At 39.2% G+C, this 18,537-nt stretch overlaps 2 protein-coding genes across 2 annotated transcripts; both read right to left on the bottom strand.

Moving 5' to 3' along the window:
• Positions 1-408: 408 nt before the first annotated feature.
• On the bottom strand, positions 409-4,092 carry LOC137944122 (rop guanine nucleotide exchange factor 3-like). Its single transcript, XM_068789655.1, has 8 exons — positions 3,799-4,092; positions 3,086-3,427; positions 2,875-2,991; positions 2,583-2,737; positions 2,424-2,498; positions 2,004-2,300; positions 1,394-1,729; positions 409-862 (listed from the first exon to the last, which is right to left on the bottom strand). Exons 2-8 carry the CDS (start codon positions 3,390-3,392, stop codon positions 728-730), a joined length of 1,422 nt encoding a protein of 473 aa, XP_068645756.1. The 5' UTR covers positions 3,393-3,427; positions 3,799-4,092; the 3' UTR covers positions 409-727.
• A 1,253-nt stretch (positions 4,093-5,345) lies between these two features.
• LOC137944053 (callose synthase 5) lies at positions 5,346-17,575 on the bottom strand. Its single transcript, XM_068789557.1, has 42 exons — positions 17,392-17,575; positions 17,022-17,122; positions 16,788-16,909; positions 16,602-16,698; positions 16,398-16,508; positions 16,179-16,307; positions 15,970-16,062; positions 15,060-15,151; positions 14,846-14,972; positions 14,627-14,764; positions 14,478-14,554; positions 14,236-14,314; positions 14,009-14,137; positions 13,475-13,589; positions 12,943-13,277; positions 12,608-12,660; positions 12,452-12,512; positions 12,270-12,351; positions 12,132-12,181; positions 11,956-12,042; positions 11,600-11,719; positions 11,419-11,510; positions 11,240-11,327; positions 11,000-11,160; positions 10,788-10,911; positions 10,530-10,624; positions 10,310-10,433; positions 10,013-10,164; positions 9,547-9,656; positions 9,240-9,371; positions 9,092-9,160; positions 8,813-9,002; positions 8,550-8,661; positions 8,344-8,463; positions 8,145-8,260; positions 7,980-8,063; positions 7,574-7,686; positions 7,212-7,441; positions 6,337-7,134; positions 6,189-6,239; positions 5,744-5,929; positions 5,346-5,576 (listed from the first exon to the last, which is right to left on the bottom strand). The coding sequence occupies exons 1-42, from the start codon at positions 17,573-17,575 to the stop codon at positions 5,346-5,348; spliced, it is 5,760 nt and encodes a 1,919-aa protein (XP_068645658.1).
• Positions 17,576-18,537: the final 962 nt, after the last annotated feature.

Below are 18,537 nucleotides of genomic sequence, written 5' to 3' on the forward strand. Positions count from 1 at the left end.
TGTTCTTCAAAGAAACCATCATCATCTTCTGAAACCTCTCCAAAGCTCTAGTAAACATGTTTGCTACATGTGCCTTCTTCAGAGGAATCTCTTTTTTCAGATTTTGGCATCAGTTTTCAATGTAGCAGAGTACACTGTTTTGTTTTCTGTCAAGGAATAATATAGGGCAGAGCTCTTTTTTCTCAAAAGTTTGTATGCATCAGTACTTTCATTACCATTTATATTATTTAAAACATCCTGAAATTGTCTCAAGGCCATACTTACAATGTTATACACATTAGATTCTGAAATACAATACATCCTGAAATCTGCATAAGGCCATACATATTTATACAAAATACATTCTGTTTGTTGTTTATCTACCTGCTCTTTGTCAGTTAAGTAACAACCACAATGAACAGAAAGATGAACAAAATCAAGCAATTGTATAGATGACTAATACATAAGATGATACAAAGCTTGCAATAAGTACCTGAGTCTGGATGATTGAGAACACCTTTCCATCTTTACTTACCTAGATATAGGTTTTGGTTTACACTAAAATAATGAAGAACAAAATATAATCTCTTTCCAGTGGCTTACAGATAAGTCAAGCTCTTATAGATTGACCTTTTACTGAAGTTAGTAGGCTAAGTTTGTTAGAGTGGAGGTTGATAAGCTGCTTGGAATCCATTTGGAACTTGGAAGCTCGTTAAGCCTTGGAATCCATTTGGAACTTGGAAGCTCGTTAAGCCTTTTTCATCTGATTTGGTGGTTTAATGGAGTTATCCACGTACAACACATCATCAATCCAGGCAACTATATTAAACGCCAAACTTTCCAGCACTCTTGAGTAACTCTCCAAGATTGCCTGCCCAACATCCTGCAAGAAAATATGAATGTTATAACACATGCATACTAGTGTAGATATGGGGCATGCACTTATTATGGGTGTAACCATATGGGTATAAACAGTACATATATCCTTCTTCATAATTTTGAGTACATTCACCAATCTGAAGAAGTGTTCTACATTTATTTTGCAGAAATGTTGAGTGAAACATAAAGTGTACTTAGATTTTTAACTCTATCAGAAGCAAGAATCCCAGATTTGAATAAAAAACTCTAAAATTTCTTAGAAAAATATAAAGAGGTTTCTTTTAGAAGTGGAAACTCATATTTGAGTAAAAACTTTATAATGTGATTAAAGAATATGAAGAAGTTTCTATTGGAATTGACAGGAACTCAGCATTTTAGTAAAATATAGCAATTTCATGAAAATGTACGAATAGGCTTTGTCTTATGAAGATTGAAGCAGATGAAGGAATAAAAATGTAATGATAGTTTCAGAATTGCAGTAACTGATACTGTTAAGCTTCTCTAGAGTAAACCATCGAATGAAAGGTAGATTTACCTTGTTATATTGTATTTTGCTTGTGTCCAGGGTCGTCTGTGACAATTCAGGATATCTTTGCTTCAAGCAGAGCAACGAACTCTCAGCTCTGGTTGCAAGAGTTGCATTTTTGTCTCCATCAGCCATGAAATCTTTAACCATATCCCAAGAGGATTTTGAATGGTTAATGCATGCTTTTCGTCGCCATACATACATTGAAGCCTCAACACGGTCTGCAATTTCTAGTGCTTCATGCTCAGATGTTATATTAAGACAATCGAGCAGATTGTCTGGGGAGAAGCGTTCTGGGGTGCACATGTATTTGTAGATTGTATCTCCAAGACTGACTCTTCCACTCTGGAAGAACAAAGGAAGTTTTTTTTAGACATCAAATGAAAATTCTTGAGTTGCTCAAGGAAAGAAGATGAAGGCTCAGACACTTAACATTCTTTTCTATGTTGCAGCAAATTGATGCCCAAGTTCAGGGAAATAGAAAGATTGAAAGCAGTGATATGCAAGACGTTTGAGTGGGTTCATGACAATTTCAAGGGTGTCATTTTTTAGGGATATCGTGTTTTCTCAGAGCATAATTCTTTTAAAATAGAAAACTCATTCTTCAAACATTTCTTACCTTTGGAAGAGATATCAGGTATGTTTCAGGAACTTCCATCTCAGCAAGAATGCTACCATTAATGGCCATGGCTGCTTTAAGAATTTGATTTGCACATTCCCGTTTGTGCTGCAACTGTTTCTTGGATTTCTCGGAAAGGCCACCCGGGGGAACACCAGGCACAGGCAACCACCATTTCTCCTCCTTTCTCTGAATAACCCTCCTAAACGATCCACTGGAACTGGTATAGGAATTTGAAGCAAGATTTCTCTCGTCTGCATACCAAAATTCAGTTTTTTCAAAGCTGTCCAAGACATCCTGCAAGATGAAACTAAAGATTAGTCACCCGGTCTTAGATTGTTTGTAGCTCTTCCTCTTTTCTCTTTTGTTGGAAGAATTTGTACATTCATAAACTTTTCAAGAAGTGAAATGAATTCTTACCAGCAACATATTATCTAACTTTTGAAGAGCAGGAAGATTTATGTAAATATCTGACCTGGGTCTGCTTGACATAACCTGAAGATGCATACATTCATCAGAACTTGGAAACGGTAACCAAAAAAAAATGGAGAGAAGAAGCTGACATTATAAGGTTCTCACTTCTAGGGTGGTTCCATCTTTGAAATTTTGGCTAGAAGGGATGAATTCGAGTATGTAGTCACAGACAGACAGAAGACAATCCATCTCCCTTGCCCACATGGATTTCTTTTCTTGGGAAAGAGGTTCTAATCTGTAACACTGGCCAAACACCGTAGCTGCAGAAACAAAAGGGACTACAATTCAGAAACTGAATATACTCGATCATGTTGAAGATGAACGGAGTTGTCTAAATTAATTGCCAGTTACTTTGCTCTTGTTCGCATTACTGTAGGAAGGTTTCCTTAATCCTTACCATAGAGATTTGTAATGGCATTTGAGATAGCAACAGCAGTGCAGACCCCTTTTCCACTTCCTGACATATCTTCACCCAGTAACAGCTTTGAAAATCTTTCTTTCATCATCTCCAATTCTGAAATGCCCAAACCAGGAAGGTGGTAAGCAATGTGAAGTTTGCAAAAACCGAACTGAAACAGAGAACAAAGTAAATGGATGAATGAACTGACCCAAGTCAATTACTTCTTGACTGTCAGGTTTCTCAGCAGCAACATGGGTAGGCTGTTTCATGGCCATTCTAGTAAGAACAGCTTGGCTCTTGGACTTTGGTTTAGTCACAGCCCAGAAAGGGGAGGACCCGTTATTTTCGTCCGTGGTCTCAGAGTAAGCCGAGGTTTCAGAGTTTGTTCGACTGTATCGGTACAAATCTCCGCTTTGTGTAGAGCAGCCAGTATCTGTGTTAGACCTGTCAATCCGTTCCTCAGAAGGACGGGACTCTAGATCATAAGTTTCATCCGAATTCAACAAATTGTCCATCTGAAACGTTGTCTAACTCGTAGCTCTGATAATGCCTGTCATTGACCAGAACCAGAAATTTCAGCCATCAAATTTTCAGTGATAAAACCTTCAATTCCTGTATATACAAAAGCACATTGCACGGAATGGAAGAATTGCTGAAAAAATCTCTAGTTAATGACATTCGTAGATAAATTAATACAAGCAGTAGATCTTTCAAATAATTCTAACTTAATTGTTGTTGAGATCTAAAAATCTAGTAATTATAAAGAATTCTAACGAATGGCTTTGATCAATACATTTGTACAACAAGTCGGACATTCAAGTAATTACGAGTAAAACACAGGAACTAAAAGGATTTGAGACAAAACGAGATATACCCAGACCCAAAAATTCTATTTTTGTTTACTAAAAATCTTAAACCAACCTCAAATGTGAGTTACAGGAGGAGAAGAAAGGAGCTACTGAATCATGGGTCACGGAGTATGAAAAACAGAATAGACAAGATGACAGAGGAGGAGACTGCAAGCTCAACAAAACCATTCGGATCATCCTCTTTAAAAACCAGACCCTTTTCCAAAAAAGATTGCGACCGAACAACCAAAAGTAAAAAATTAAAAACTCAAACGCAGTCATGCCTAAATTCAAAAGTTGGAAAAAGTAAAGCAGGAGCAGAAAAAAGCTCTTTGCAAGCCAAAGGCTACTACTTCGATTCTTCCATCTCGGCAGTATCTATCGCCTTACACTTCGTTTACAGATCTTTGCAGGAGGAAATCGCTTTTAAGTGGAAATTGTGAAGAACTCATGTTTGAAATTTCCAACCGTTGTGGAAAAGCAATATGGTCTCGTCATTCTCAATCTTTACCTTTCTCTGCTGTTTTGAAATTCGAAGCTCTTAGACACAAAGGAACGTTTGAAACAGTTCCCTCCCAGCACACTCTTTTTCTCCACTGCAACTTTTTCTCAAAAAGCTTTCGGCAAACAATTCCATTCGACAGCCATCAACAAGCTGAAATCCTCCTCGTCGGACTTCTCGGTTTTGAATTAAATGCCGGGAAATCAGGCCGTTCCGAGAGCATGAACTGAAAACAGAGGCATCCAGATGAAGGAAACAAATGCTTCATGGGGATTGCGGACATGGAAGATTGACTTGCAGTAGAGAGAAAATCTCAAGATTTCTGGAAGATTTTAAGCAAAAAATTTCGGGACCCACTTGTTTTTTTTAAAAAAAACCAGATTAAAGAATACGGATGGAGGGAGAACGGGCGGTAACGGGATTCATATTTTTGTGAGATTTCAGCTGTGCAAAAAAATTGGTGATTTTGAGCCGTGTGAACCAGACTGAACCGGACAAAAAAAAATCACATCCAAATACCCAAATAGTGACCTTTCAATGATGCATTTCAGATATTGACATAATAGGGTTATAATGCATCCCCGGTTCAAACCACCTGAACCAACCCAGGAATGAAGAATGAAACGTGCCTGGATAGAGAACTTGCATTATTGAGGCGGTTGGTTGAAGTGGGTTGTCCCAAATAATTCATCCAAAATGATTTATACAGAGCAGGAATGCAAACCCATCAAATTAATATTTTTTCCCTCATCAAAACGTTTATTATATACACAGAGAGAGGAGGACGGCTGCCCCTTCCGAAGGATAGTGAGGTAGTCGTGCTTTCCATCTTCTGTCCATCAACTGTTTGACATAATGCTGAGACCATTTGTTATTTGGAGTTCATGCATAAGGGCAGAGACTTTGGGAGGTTTTTTCAATTCTAAGTATAGAATTGGTGAGAGGAGTTTGAGGGTGGACTGGTGCAGAGCCACTCTGTCTTTTCATTTTTTTTCTACTGGGTTGTTGGGATGGGATCCATGACACTTCGGAGGAAACAAAGAAAAGCAGCCGAATGCTTATTATGGTTTGGTAATATTGTTCTAGGGAACTAAAATTAACGAGTTTCACATAAAGTTTCAGTTCTGTTTCTTCCCTCCGGCAAGAATACGAGAGATCTGAAGCCCTCGACTGAATGCCTGGTTGAAGAGGAGCCTTGTCTGGAACTCTGAGACGAACGGGAACCAAGCCAAAACGGCGACTGGAGTCAAAATCACCAGACCCATCAGGTACTCGTACCCCCTCGCAAGTGCTTTCACAGAACACCACATTCCTAGTGCCTTTACCACTGGCTTGCATGCTTGGGCTATCTGCTCTCGGACAGTCATTAACAGAACAAATCAATTTCTTTACAATTTACTAGTTAGTACGTCTTTCTAGAAATGTAACGCCATAACGGCATGTGTTATACTATTTCCTGACCAAAATGAAAGCATTAACGATCACGACAGAAGAAAAAAAATAATCTGAAATTTACCTGCAACAGAGCCCAACCGGTTGGGATGAAGGCTAAAAGGCTGGCAAAGATATCACCAACTTTGAGATTGAGGAATACAAACATCATGCTGACTGTGGCAATGGTTCCAAGGAATAAGACGAGCTTAAGAAGTCGGAACATCAACTGGAAATCTGCGCTGAACGTTTTCCTTCCCATTGATACCACCTGAAGTAAATGATTTATTCAGCATAAACGAATATGTTGTGTCTGATCCAATACAAAAAATCATTCGGTTTAAAATATATAAAACGACTATCTCAAATGGATGAGATAGCAGTTGATCATGACCGAAATACTGAGATAGTGTTTCATATATTTTGTACTAAATGGTTTTCCGTATTGTATCAGCCATTTGTCAGTGGTAGAGTCAATTAGTTTAATTTAGAGACATTTTATCCTACTACACATTTCACAGTTAACTGACCTTCAAAATAACCATTGCTGCCACAATCACAAGCCACGACAACCCGTAAACCTGTTCATTTAGAAGAAGATCAGCAGCTTTTCTCTACGCTTTAATGTCAAGTCCTTGACAGTACTTTATGATATGGAAAAGAAATGAAATTACTTACGATGATACTTGTGTTGTTATTTGCTACGCTCAGGTGATAGACGATCCCGTACTGGAAGATGAAGAAACGAAGAGATAGAACAATCTCCCAGAATCGTCCTAAGAACCCAGTGTATTGCAGGTGCTCTTGTTCTTCTTCCCACCAAGATTCCCAGCTCTTGTTTGCAGGAACCCCAATCCCTCCTCGACTGCTAATCCACTTAGTCCAATCCTCCCAGTCTTCCACTATCTTCTGCCACTCAAATCCTGATGGGTTGAAAAGGAAAGGTGCAAACAACCAAGAACCAACCAAGAACCACATAGATGCTGAGAGAAGCATGTAAGCAGTTGCATCCTTTGATATTGTACCGTACATGTGATACGCAATCAAGAGTATCATCAACTCCAATCCTTTCACAAAATGGCTCCTCGAGTACATCCGGTAGTTCTCTGCAAACTTTTCATGGCGGACTACAAACCCTCGCCCAGTGGCTCGGTACTTGGCTCCACCATGCAGGACCGTGCGACCAAAATAATGCATCCTTGTCCCGAGAGAGAAGGTGAAGAAGACAGGAGATAGCTGAAGCTGCATAACAATCAAATCACTTAAAGCATTACGAAAGCCTCTTTCTAAACCTAACTCCATAATCATTGGGAGAGCCATCAGTAAGCCAATCTGAACGAGAGACTGGGATGCCATAGCGGCCACAAGGGGCTCATCTCCTTTTGAGCGAGCAAACTTCACAATTGCCGTCTCCAACCCACTTAACGACAGGTACAGCCTTCCATATAAAAAGCCATATACCGTAAGGACAATCATCTGCGTATTACAAGTAAAAGCAGAGTCAAATATTTGATCGGGAATTCATCAATCATCTGAAAGAGATAAAGACTTACCATTGAGCTGACGTAAAACCCAACTGTTGTGAAATAACAGGACATCATGCGGAACATATCAAACCTATGTCCCAATCTGTAAATATCTCTGCTCAGAATCTGCTCGCCGTTACCACAGGCTACCTTTGCTTCGAAGAGTGAGATTTGATTGAGCCCTACGTCTCGTCCTTTTCCTACTTGGATATACTCATGGTGGGTCACATTTCCACGCCGTAGTGTGGAGTTGAAACCTAATTAATGAGAAGACATTTTAAAGGCCAAGATAATTCTAAAAGGACATCAGATATTTGAGAAAGAATTTGTTCTATCAAGGCTCATTCTTCCCCAAAGCCCCTGTTAATTCTAAAACGAATAAAACTTACCTGCAAAAATGTCTTCACTTAAATTGATTCCCCGAGAAGCCTTGCTGATACCTCCTCTAGTAATGTGGAAGATCCTATCAAAAACATCCGGATGACCGTAGTGGAAACGAACCCTGTATCCATTCACAGAGGATTGAATCTTATGATCTCATATTCCAGGAAGTTTAGCTGCATTTAGTCTCTAAAGAATTAAAAGGTACGACATTGCTATTCAGATATTAATGAGGTAAAAGTTGGAAGGAAGATCGAGAACATGTTCAAAAAATTCATGGAGATTTCAGAACAGTTAGGAATAGAATGGATATTTTAGAACTAACTCTATAAATTCAGAAGCAATAACGAATTCAGTATGTGGACATCAAAATTCAAACTATTGAGATCTCGTCTTTCTGGGAACCATACTTACTTTAGAGGATTTGCCAGAACTCTTTGACCAATTGTTACAAAACTAGTTTCTTGCATCGACATAAACCAAGCCAAGGATGAGACACTGCAACGCAGTTGCATGACATGTTAATGTGATAGATCCTCAACAGAGAAGAAAACTTAATCAAAGTGGTATTATTTTCACCTTCCCGTAAAAATATGTTCACGAACACCCAGAATTGTTGGTGGTCGTATTCCGTGGTCTTCATTAAATTCTTCAAGTAGGTTACGCATTTTAAAAGCTTCTTCTAAGTAATTGTCCTAACAGAGAAGTGCAGAAAAATATCAATGACTTATCCTCAACTTAATCGCGATAATAACCTTCAAAACTTCAGTTAGATTACCTGGTTCATGTCAATAGTCTGAAGCGCTTCTCCTCTAGTGAAAATTATAGCATGGTTCTGATTTTCTGGCTTTCCTTCACCAACTTTTGCTGCCCCCGGAAGTTTTATACGGTAAATTTCCTAGAGAAGTAAAGAAGGGTAACTTTTAAACGTCATTTAGTTCTAGATGTAGTATTATGTCAACAAAGTGTCAAGACCGTAATCACCTGATCAAGATTATCAACAGCTTTAACCAGTACAGAATAATAGACCTTCTTTGCAACACCGCCTTCTCTTTCCTCAACCTCATCAATATATGCAACGCGGAGAGAGGGATAACTGCCCATGGATAACAATTGTCAGCATGCACCCCAAGTCCCTTGTCATACCAACTTTCATATGGATTGAACTTTATTTACATTGGATTGAGCTCGCAAAAGATCGTTTTCATTTTAGATTTTAGAAAAGATATCAAGTCTAACGAACTTACTTAACCATCAAATTCAAAATATCAGTTGCATGACGATCACCACTCTGCTTCTGATTTCCATAATTTTGACAGGTCGCAACATATGTAAATTTCATTTCTGCAACAGCCTCAAGTTGAGCAGATAAAGATCTTTGGCTTTTCCTCTCCTCCTCTTCTTGGTCTGTGACTGCCTTATAACCTTGTAATATTTCTGTAAAATGTCCAAGACACAACAACGACAATCAAAGAGCGATTGCACTCCTACAAAAAGTCACTTAAATGTTGAAAATTTGGCTTTACCACTTTCAGAACCCATGTCCAGGAAGGATTGCAGCTTCAAAGCCCTCCTATAGTACATCATCCCTCTGACTGCAGCAGCAAACTTGTTACAGCGAAAGGTAAATAGTGAATATATGAAGCTAACAAAGAAATGCAAGACTCATCTGACCTGTTCTGAATAGCGTCTGTCCCCTGAGGGAGGCCCAGTGACGAAGGAGCAACACATTTTCTTCATTCTCGAGAATTTCACTCATGGAATCTCCTTTACAATTAAGTCGCTCCATGAAGTTGCTCCATTCATCTAACAGTAATTTAATAGAAGAAAGAGAGAGAGAGAGAGAGAGAGAGAGAGAGAGAGAGAGAGAGAGAGAGAGAGAGAGAGAGAGAGAGAGAGAGAGAGTGAGAGAGTGAGAAAGCTGGTAATGGTATAGACAGTAATATCTGCCACATAAACAACCAACAGAACACTGTAAAACCTGGGAAAATTTTTTGCAGGTAGAATATGATTGATACACCGTCTTCATTCTCCAGCTCGAGGTCACCTTTCGAAAAGACTGTCTCCTCACTGTAATAAGGTGTCATAACGCTGCACAAAACCCCATTAAGACAGCTAAATGTACCTCCTTACGCAAAACAAGATCAACCTGCTCACATTTTTAAGAAAAATAAAAACTTCCCCTGAAGTATTTCCCTGTTTCGTAATCTGCATGATCCTTGATGGGATGGAGCTGACACATAAAAAGCTGCCATGTTGCAACAAATATCAACAGAGGCAGCCATGCCAACCCACATTGCATCTCACTTTCTACCAAACAGTAATGTGTCTTTCAACGAAAAACAGCGGTTATCGCAACCGTCCGATCAATGGTTATCTCGGTATATTTCGCACCAAATGGGTTTTCCTATTAGATCAGCCGTGGTGATAAGGAGACTAAAATTTACCTGAATGAGAGCATCTTACGCACGCGAGGAGCACGTGGCATGTCCATAAACAAAGAATTCGTGAAAAATGCTATCCTTCTACGTGCTTCAAGGTTTGTGGGGACATCAATGGCAGATTCTTTGACTGTTAAAAGAAGGTATAGGCGTTTTATCTACAAGCAATTGGTAAGAGTACATTAGTGATCTGAATTTAACCAATGACATCAACAAAAAAGGCTCCAGAGTTATCCATCTAAATGCTTCTTCAAGGGGATGGGTTAGCTCAGATTGGAGGCCAAAGCCGATGCTTAAAATTACCTGTTCTTCCCAGTTTGCGGTTACAACAGGAGGAAAGGTAATGGCAGGTTTTTGATCTGTACTAGCAAATAGCAGCCTTCCAGGGATTGTATCCTTGTTCCCATGACCAAGCTCTGCCAGTTCTCTGCGAGATTCACATGATGAGGAAGAAACATTAAACGAGTCCTACGACATTTAACAAATAAACGATTGAACAATGATCAATTAGTTATTCACCAACCGATTTTCATTCACCATCATATCGCGAGTAACTACTTCCAGCATATCTTGCAACAGCAACACAACAGTATCACGTTTTGCAGGGTCTCCTTCTTGCTGAGATAGACAAAGAGATACTCATAAGAGGGAGCAGTCAGACGCGTATCAAAGATGACCAAGCCCAAAAGGCTTTCTCTTCTAGCCTGACCCATTGATATATAAAAGTTCCAGAGAGAAAGAGAGAATGAAACAAAAAAGATTGAAAAGACAGATTACTCACCAAGATTTCCACAAGCTCTACGAATTTCTTACATAGGGTAGGGAGTGGACCCATTCTGAAGTTGGCAAGAAGTGTATTTTTCTCAATGTGACTTTCAACTTCTTTAATGATAATACCAATGATCCTGTTACATACCAAAGGAGTAAATGCCAAATGGTCTAAGATCAAAACGTGACAGTAAAGAAATGTGTTCAGAGTGCATATAGAATAACCTTTTCTCATTCTCCCCGACCACTAAAAGGTTCAGGATTTGCTTAAGAGATTCATAGCATTCAATCACAGCACATCTCATATACTCGTCATAACAGATGCGCTTCCAGAGATCAGAATCTCTGTTCCGAAATTGGGCAGCCATATCTAATGCAACTGGGACCTATCACAGAAAATTTAAATGTCAATAGACAAATATTTGAATAATAAAATGAAAAGTGCTTAATTGCAATGATAAAGACCTTGCTTGCAAGCAAAAAGGGTGGCCACTGTATAAGTTTCAGACTAAGATCTGATGAATAAGGGAGTATTAATAGATCCATTTCCCTGCACACGGTGGTACCAGCTTTATTACACAAGACAATATAGCATCATGATAAGGGGGGAGAGAGAGAGAGAATTCGATTCAAGGTCTTTCCTGTCACTAATGAGGTCTTCTTCTCGAAAGCTACAAATCACTTCATTCCACAACTGAGCAAACTTCGCAGCTTCCGCTCTCCTGCTGGGAGTAATCTGATAGTTGGAAGTGGAAAGTTAAGAACGCAAAAGGGTAAGAAGATCAGCTCATCATTCGTGACGATGTAAACGCTTCTACGACGAACCTCAGTAAAACGTCTCCTGAAAGCAAATCCCTTTCTACGCTTTTCAGATGGTACCAAACATGTGTTGAATGCACCGGGTAAAGATTGAAATCGCGATCGCAACATACTCAACGTACGAATCTGAGGAGCATGGATAGGTTATAATACAAATTAGTAATCTCAACAATAATCAGTTATTTATGAATGTTCAAGAATCTCATGACTTGACTAATCGATTTTTTTTTTTTACGGCAAAACTTTTGTACGTTCACTGCTGCAACATGCAGCAATTATATCAATAAATCAAGTTGATTAATCTACATGAAGAAACTCAATTTTTGTGATTCCATGCAAATGGATCCGAACAACTTTTTTACCTCCCCAAGACGATCAAAAGCGCCTGTAAGACCACCAGAGATTGTCGAAAAAATTGCATACCATATTTGGGTGTCCATAAAATAAATCTGTAAACAGTATGTATAAATGCATGAACTTCCACCATCACAGGAGATAAATGCCTGAAATGAAACAAAGAAATTTGATTCGAATTTACCAGAACAACAGGAAGCCAGAGTGTAACGACAGCACCTATGTTGTGCTCAGCTAAAACAACAAGAACAAGAAGTATTAAGCTTCTAAAGTGAAATGAAGGTACAGGAAGACAAATGGTAAATAGAAATTTGATAAATACCATCCGGAAAAAACTCATGCCAAACATATTTTACACGGCGAACGTTCATTATATCTTTCGTAGGCATGACCAATGGTTTTATCTGGCAAAAAGGAAAGCTTATGATCAACATCAGTAAAAATCGATAGATACCGTCGTTATTATGTTTTCGCTGTGCTATGATGCCTGCATAAGAAACTTACTTGGATAAAATAGCTGAATGCAAACTTTGAGCAAAGCAGTAACACCCAGAAAAGGGTATACCTGGGAAGGATTCAGCACAGAAGTGATGGATCAATTTAAATGTTAAAAAACAAAATGATGCTCCAAAGAATAATTTGAATGCTCCTTGAACTCACTTGAGTAGTGAAAATTGACTTTCATGCATTCCTCTACCAACGTAAACACTTGGCTGGAACCAGTATAAAATTAATACATCAGTAATTTATCTAAACTAGATCAGATTCGAACATACGAATAGGAAGAAAAATAGGCGAATCAGTAAGATGCAACTACAGATTGATAGAATATACAGATTAAGCCGTGATAATTAATTCATAATAGGAATATTTACATTCTCAGTAGCTAGTAAAAAAACATAACACTTCGAATTATGAAGAAATAAACACAGAACCATGTATTGGCTGATAGAGATTGTCTTCCTTATGAAAAGGAAATAGAAAGAGAGGAATACCTGTGACCACCATAGAAGAAGCCTTGTTAAATGCCAGTCAGAATTTTCTATCCATCGGCGAAGCATTGGAAAAATAAACAGTACTGTTGCCAGTATATTGGGCAGCAAGTATAAACCCACAGCCATGATATACAAGGGTGGTATACCCTTTACTTGACGAAGCCACTTCGTTAAAACTTTAAATTCTCGAGGAAGTATGTTCGAGGATTGCATGTAACACAGCGGAAGAATAATGACCCAAGCAAGACTCAAAACTATCTTGAAAATGTTTCTGAGCACATCAGTAAATTTCCACCTGTGATATCCAGGGAAATTCAAAACGAACTCCAAAATACCTATCACAGACAAAGAGAGAGACGAAAGACATAAGGATGATCTGCTTTGCAAACAAAAACGTTACGTCAAATGTATTAAACTTAAAAAAACATTCTATAGGATAAAGATAAAAACTCTCCTACTCTATATCTGGTACAGACATTAATAGTTAATGGGACGAAATGACGATCATTTACATATGGCAATAGTCACGTACTTTGTAGCAGACGAAGCAAGGCCGCTGTGATGAAAATGCTCGAAACAGCATAAAGAATGTCCATCCTAAAAATATCCAGTACCGACGTACCGTTCCATGCAACAATAACCATTGCCTGCATTTTTCGAAGAATGTAAAATTTACTGGTTTTCTCCCACATAAATGTCGTAAGAGGAATATTAACAGGACAGAATTGTTTCCTCTTCTTGCTCATTCTCCATAGGCTGCTGCACTTACTCAAGAATCTTGTCATGCACATCCAGAAGATGATGATGCATGGTTATACCGACAAAACTCAGAAAATGAAGGATTAGTTATATCGACCAAACTTGATTAGTTTTCTAGTCCTAAGCTATAGCACTTTTTGTTGATCTGTGAGAAATTAGAACATGATCTTGTCAACCTATCTTATCTGAGCTAATTATTCCTCCAGTCCACGGTCTTCCCAAGAAACTCTTCATCGCTAACCAGTGTGAACAAAAGGTTCCAAAAGATAGGCCGAAAGATACACTTCTTGAGTCATTCAGGGAATACCTGCAGTGCCAGTATATAGAATGTCCACATGCGATCAAAACTACGGAAGATGTGCCAAAATGTTCTGGTCTCCACAAAATTGCTTTTTCCTGTGCTTTTCTCAGGCCTTGGTCGAGATAACTTTGCCCCCTGCACAGCAGATAAACACGGCATCTTACAACAATCTCTATTATCGCTTTTGAAATACTTAGATCTGTACTAGATGATAAGCTGCAAACCTGTGTTACTGGCCGAGAGTCACGGACTGACTTGAAGAAGTCACCATCATCACGCATGGGCCAACCCAAAGAGAAGCAATCAACAGACCTGAACAGAATTGCAGCTGAACTTAGGCTCAGCTGATCAAATTTTGATATCCTTCACTAAGATATCAAGATAAAATCTATCATAGAATTCTACGCCCTCTAACTAGTTCTCTATAATTTATGTAACCTAGCGAAATATTAAGGTATTTAGATTTGGTACGGACCAGAAGTATTCGTTTAGATCATCATAGTTGCACCAAGACGAATGAGGCGCCTTCCCATTTTTGCTCTTCTTCGCTTCCTGAAATGTGAATGAGGTATCGATAGACCTAGATGTGAAAAACCCAAGAGTACAGTGTTTAATGACGCGTACCTTCTCAATGACGCGATAGACAGGGGTTGTAACCTTCTTCAAGAAAGCCTCATCATCTCCCCCATACGATGGTTTAATATTCTCTCCAGTTACGACACTGACATTCCCAGCTAACAGTCCGTGAAGTTCATATGCCATCTAAACATGCATGAATTGAGTTGCAGTCCAAATCAATTCGTAGGGCGTAGTCAAAATCATTTTACTGGCAATATCACTTACATTATGGAATATGTAGCATAAGCATTCTGGCATAAATCGTAAGTTCGCTGCCTCCCCCCAGATTAGCAGATGGAGACCCATATAAAGGATCTTTCTCTGTTGTACTTCTTGTTGCCCTTGCGGGAGTCTGAAGTAATGAGATGCATGTATTTTCAGCGACAGTAAAGTACGTAGACAGGAAATGTAAAGTAAGCAAAAATGGAAGTAATCTCACCTTAAGCTGTGCTTCCGGCCCAAAAACTTACACCATGTTTTGTAGTTCTTAAAAATTTTACTCATAACCGAATCCACAGCTCGGTCATCCAACTGAAATGAAATCAAATAGATTTTTTAATAAGAACATCTGTTGGTTCTAACTAAACTAAATTCTCATTCGTATAATAATAATAATAGTAATCAAGGCCTCTTTATCTTGACATTTGATAGACTGCCCTGTAATCAAGGTCTCTTTATCCAACTAAACCAAATTGCAAAGCGTGCTAAGTAGAACTTGGAAAATGTTGCACATATAAAATTATTAACCTAAAAATACTGTAAATTTTGTCAAAGTTTGTGGTCCTGGGTTAATACTTTGTTTTCTACACCTAACAGACCGGTCTTTTGGGTTATATTGGCTAGGCGTTTGACTTGGTATCAAAGTTGGGCACCACGTTCCGAGTTCGAATCCCGAAAGGAGCAACCTAGAGGGAGCAACTTAGTTTCCAGATTAGTGTGAGCCGCTAGAGTGGGCCGTCGTGGATGTCGACCAGGGGGAACGGTGGGTGTCAGAGTTTGTGGTCTTGGGTTAAGTACTTTGTTTTCCGCACCTATCAAACCGGTCTTTTGGGTTGTATTGGCTAAGTTTTTCACAAATTTGACATATAATATCTAAAAGGTCTTATGGTTCGAAGTTTGATAATTATTAGAAGCAGATCATTTTGATATTCCAAGCTCCGAATGCAAGTGCTATGACATGCAAAATTTGTTGTCACAATTCTTTTGTACTATGTCACAATGTTTCTTTGCTATAATCTCAAGTCCCAACCAAATACTTCAGCCCTTTGTCTCCAATCAGGAAGTTAATCTTTCCGATCAAGGCTGCTATATTACTTGTCACGATATCAAGTTCATCGAAGTAGACAAACCTTGTTAAGAGGCTCGGGCTTGGGCACCAGTCTTATATGGACATTAGCAAGCAGCAGAATCAAGTGTTCTCTTTGGTTTCTCACGTTGTCCCTCTGAGATAGTCAAGAGTGCAGAAATCAAATTAACGCAGCTGAATTATATCTTACGGTATGCCATATATGCTTGAAAATATGCTATTTGCCTAAATAATATAAATAAATAAATAAACCTGAAACCCAAACATTGCTTTGAGCCAATCAAGAACATCCAGATCCCCAGTTCTATGCCTGTTCTGCTCAAACGATGAGGGCCAGTTTAGGCCTTTAGTGTTTGAAAGAGCAGCCACGGCCGCCTTGATCTATTAAAACAAAAAAAAAAACAAAAAAGAGTCAGTGATGATCATGATCGCATTCACTAATTAGTCTAACATATGTAATCAAACATATACCTCATCAAGTTGCATGATGCACTGGGAAGCTCCAGCCGCATCCAAGGGAAGAATGTTATATGGTGTATATATTTCTTTCTTTTCTTGGACATCTCTAGCAGCAGCAATGATCTGCAGCAAGAGTAATGGGTGAGCTGTAAGGAATCAGGTATTGACGAAGAATTCATTTACTATTCCTGAATGATTCTCACATCGAAAACTAACCTCAGGGGCAACTTCATCCACTTTTTCGGTCTTATTAACCGCACAGAGCACTTCGAAGAGCACTCCAGCTGTTTGATATGCTTTTCCAATCTGCGCCCTATCGAGATTCAACGAAAGAAATCAAGCAAATGATAGGTAGAGCAGTAAGGTTTACAAAAAGAAATACATCTAACGGAAGAAAGCTACCTGTCACCCTGCTCGCCTTTGTCGAGAGCTCTGACATAGTGTTCATAGTATTGTTGATAAAAACTCTCAATTTCCCTTGCATCGCTTTTCTTCACCCGAGCAGCAAGACTGGGCGTATTATCCTGCCATTAATATACATTACTAGAGAGGACATAAAATTCTTCTTTCAGGGTTTAACTGTCGAACGCCTGAGCATCTCTTGAAGCAGAATATCAGGAAACTTTAAACTCGTACTCTTTCCAACCGCTGCAACAATGCTGTTTTGAACTGGCGAACGCCTCGTCCAGTCGAGTTAGGGTCCAGCCGATGCGCTTTCTCGAATGCGTAAAACCGACCTTGGAAGTGACCAAAATTCGTGAAAACGTCTCATAACCCATGTGCCAGTACAGATTACAGAGTAAAGGCCAAGAGGGCTGTGTATGTGAAAATCAAAACTGAAGTGTGTTTCAAAAGAGAAGATTTTCTCTAAAAACAAGAGTTTTTTCTTCTTTAGCATCAAATTTACCAGTTCTCCCGCATTTCTGAAATCAAAGAATCATATAGAAAAGAGAAGATAAACACTGCTTTCTCATGGCTTTCAAATTTCAGATATGGCTGTACATACAAAGATAAGAGACCCTGGGACGTTCGTTTTCGAGTTCAGCGGCCACACGTAGAATGGGAGCGATGCTTCCGAGCGAAGAAGGCGCGACTTCATTGTCGAAGACCTCATAGGAGAAGGTCGTCGTCGCCGCGCTCCTCGACGATCGTCTCGTTAGGCCCTGGGGGCCCGACTCAATGTTCGCCATGGCCGAAACTGAGTCGGACCTCTAACCAATTTTATCTGTAAGATAAACAAAAATTCAGCTGATCCAGCGTACAAGCAGAATTTACACGCATAATCTATCTATTAAGTTCGAAAAAACGCCAGAAGCTTCCAAGAACGGTGAACTCAAAAATGTTAGTGCTTTCTCATGCAACGGGTGAAATAGGATAAAACATCAAAAGATTGAAGCAAAATCATCTCAAAACTCTTATCCAGAAACAAAAAAGAAGGATCGAAGCGGAAAACAAATACAAGAACGACAAACTTCACAGACGAAGCTCAATCACGCCAGCACGATCTACCTAAATCCAAAACAAAAAAGAATAAAAAAACAGAGCTCAATTTATCAATAACAAACCCCAAACAGAACACCTCAATCTGCTTAGATCCGTAGAAAAAACTCTCAAACAGGAAAACATAGCTACAAGGTCGTAATTAGCAAGCTTCATTATCAAAACATCCTTTCGTCAAATCATCAAAAGCAAGCACAGCAGTCAAGAATTAGCTCAAGCATCAATGGTGAGAACTCACCGTGGGGTGGCTGCAACGCCGCCCCGGCTGATGTTCCGATCAAAAAGCTCTGTCAGCTCGAGGTGGGAATATCCAGGGGGAGGAGGGAGAGAAGAATTAAGGCCTGTTTCGGAGAGAGGTGTAAGGCGGGAGAAGAGGAACTCCCTTTTTAAAATAAGCCTGACAAGTGGCGTTCGGCGGTTTTTGGCGGTTGGTTGAACCTGAATTGCGGGAGTGTACAGAAGGGATCGAGAATGAAAACGACAAAAAAAGGGAAAAAGCGCCTTTGCCGTGTCCCAAAGCAGTTAGCGGGTAAGCTTGTCATAATCGATTCATTGATGCACTATTAAAGGTCAATGTATGTGCTTATCTCTGACGTTAAAGCATTAAAGGTCAGTGATTTTCTTCTTGACAGATATTTGATCAAACTTTGCA

The sequence above is a fragment of the Aristolochia californica genome, unplaced genomic scaffold (assembly GCF_029961685.1).
Source record: "Aristolochia californica isolate CCGP_79_NKW_82.1479 unplaced genomic scaffold, dmAriCali1.0.hap1 SCAF_11, whole genome shotgun sequence".
In the NCBI taxonomy this organism is placed as follows: domain Eukaryota; kingdom Viridiplantae; phylum Streptophyta; class Magnoliopsida; order Piperales; family Aristolochiaceae; genus Aristolochia; species Aristolochia californica.

Excerpts from the sequence above, each read along its gene's own strand:
- LOC137944122 (XM_068789655.1), bottom strand. The coding sequence starts at position 3,392 with ATGGACAATTTGTTGAATTCGGATGAAACTTATGATCTAGAGTCCCGT. Across the intron at positions 2,499-2,582 it reads AAGATGGAACCACCCTAGAA|GTTATGTCAAGCAGACCCAG; the intron begins GTGAGAACCTTA and ends ATGCATCTTCAG. Across the intron at positions 2,301-2,423 it reads AGTTAGATAATATGTTGCTG|GATGTCTTGGACAGCTTTGA; the intron begins GTAAGAATTCAT and ends TTCATCTTGCAG.
- LOC137944053 (XM_068789557.1), bottom strand. The coding sequence starts at position 17,575 with ATGGCGAACATTGAGTCGGGCCCCCAGGGCCTAACGAGACGATCGTCG. Across the intron at positions 10,625-10,787 it reads TAGAGCTTGTGGAAATCTTG|CAAGAAGGAGACCCTGCAAA; the intron begins GTGAGTAATCTG and ends TGTCTATCTCAG. Across the intron at positions 6,240-6,336 it reads ATAACAACACAAGTATCATC|GTTTACGGGTTGTCGTGGCT; the intron begins GTAAGTAATTTC and ends CTAAATGAACAG.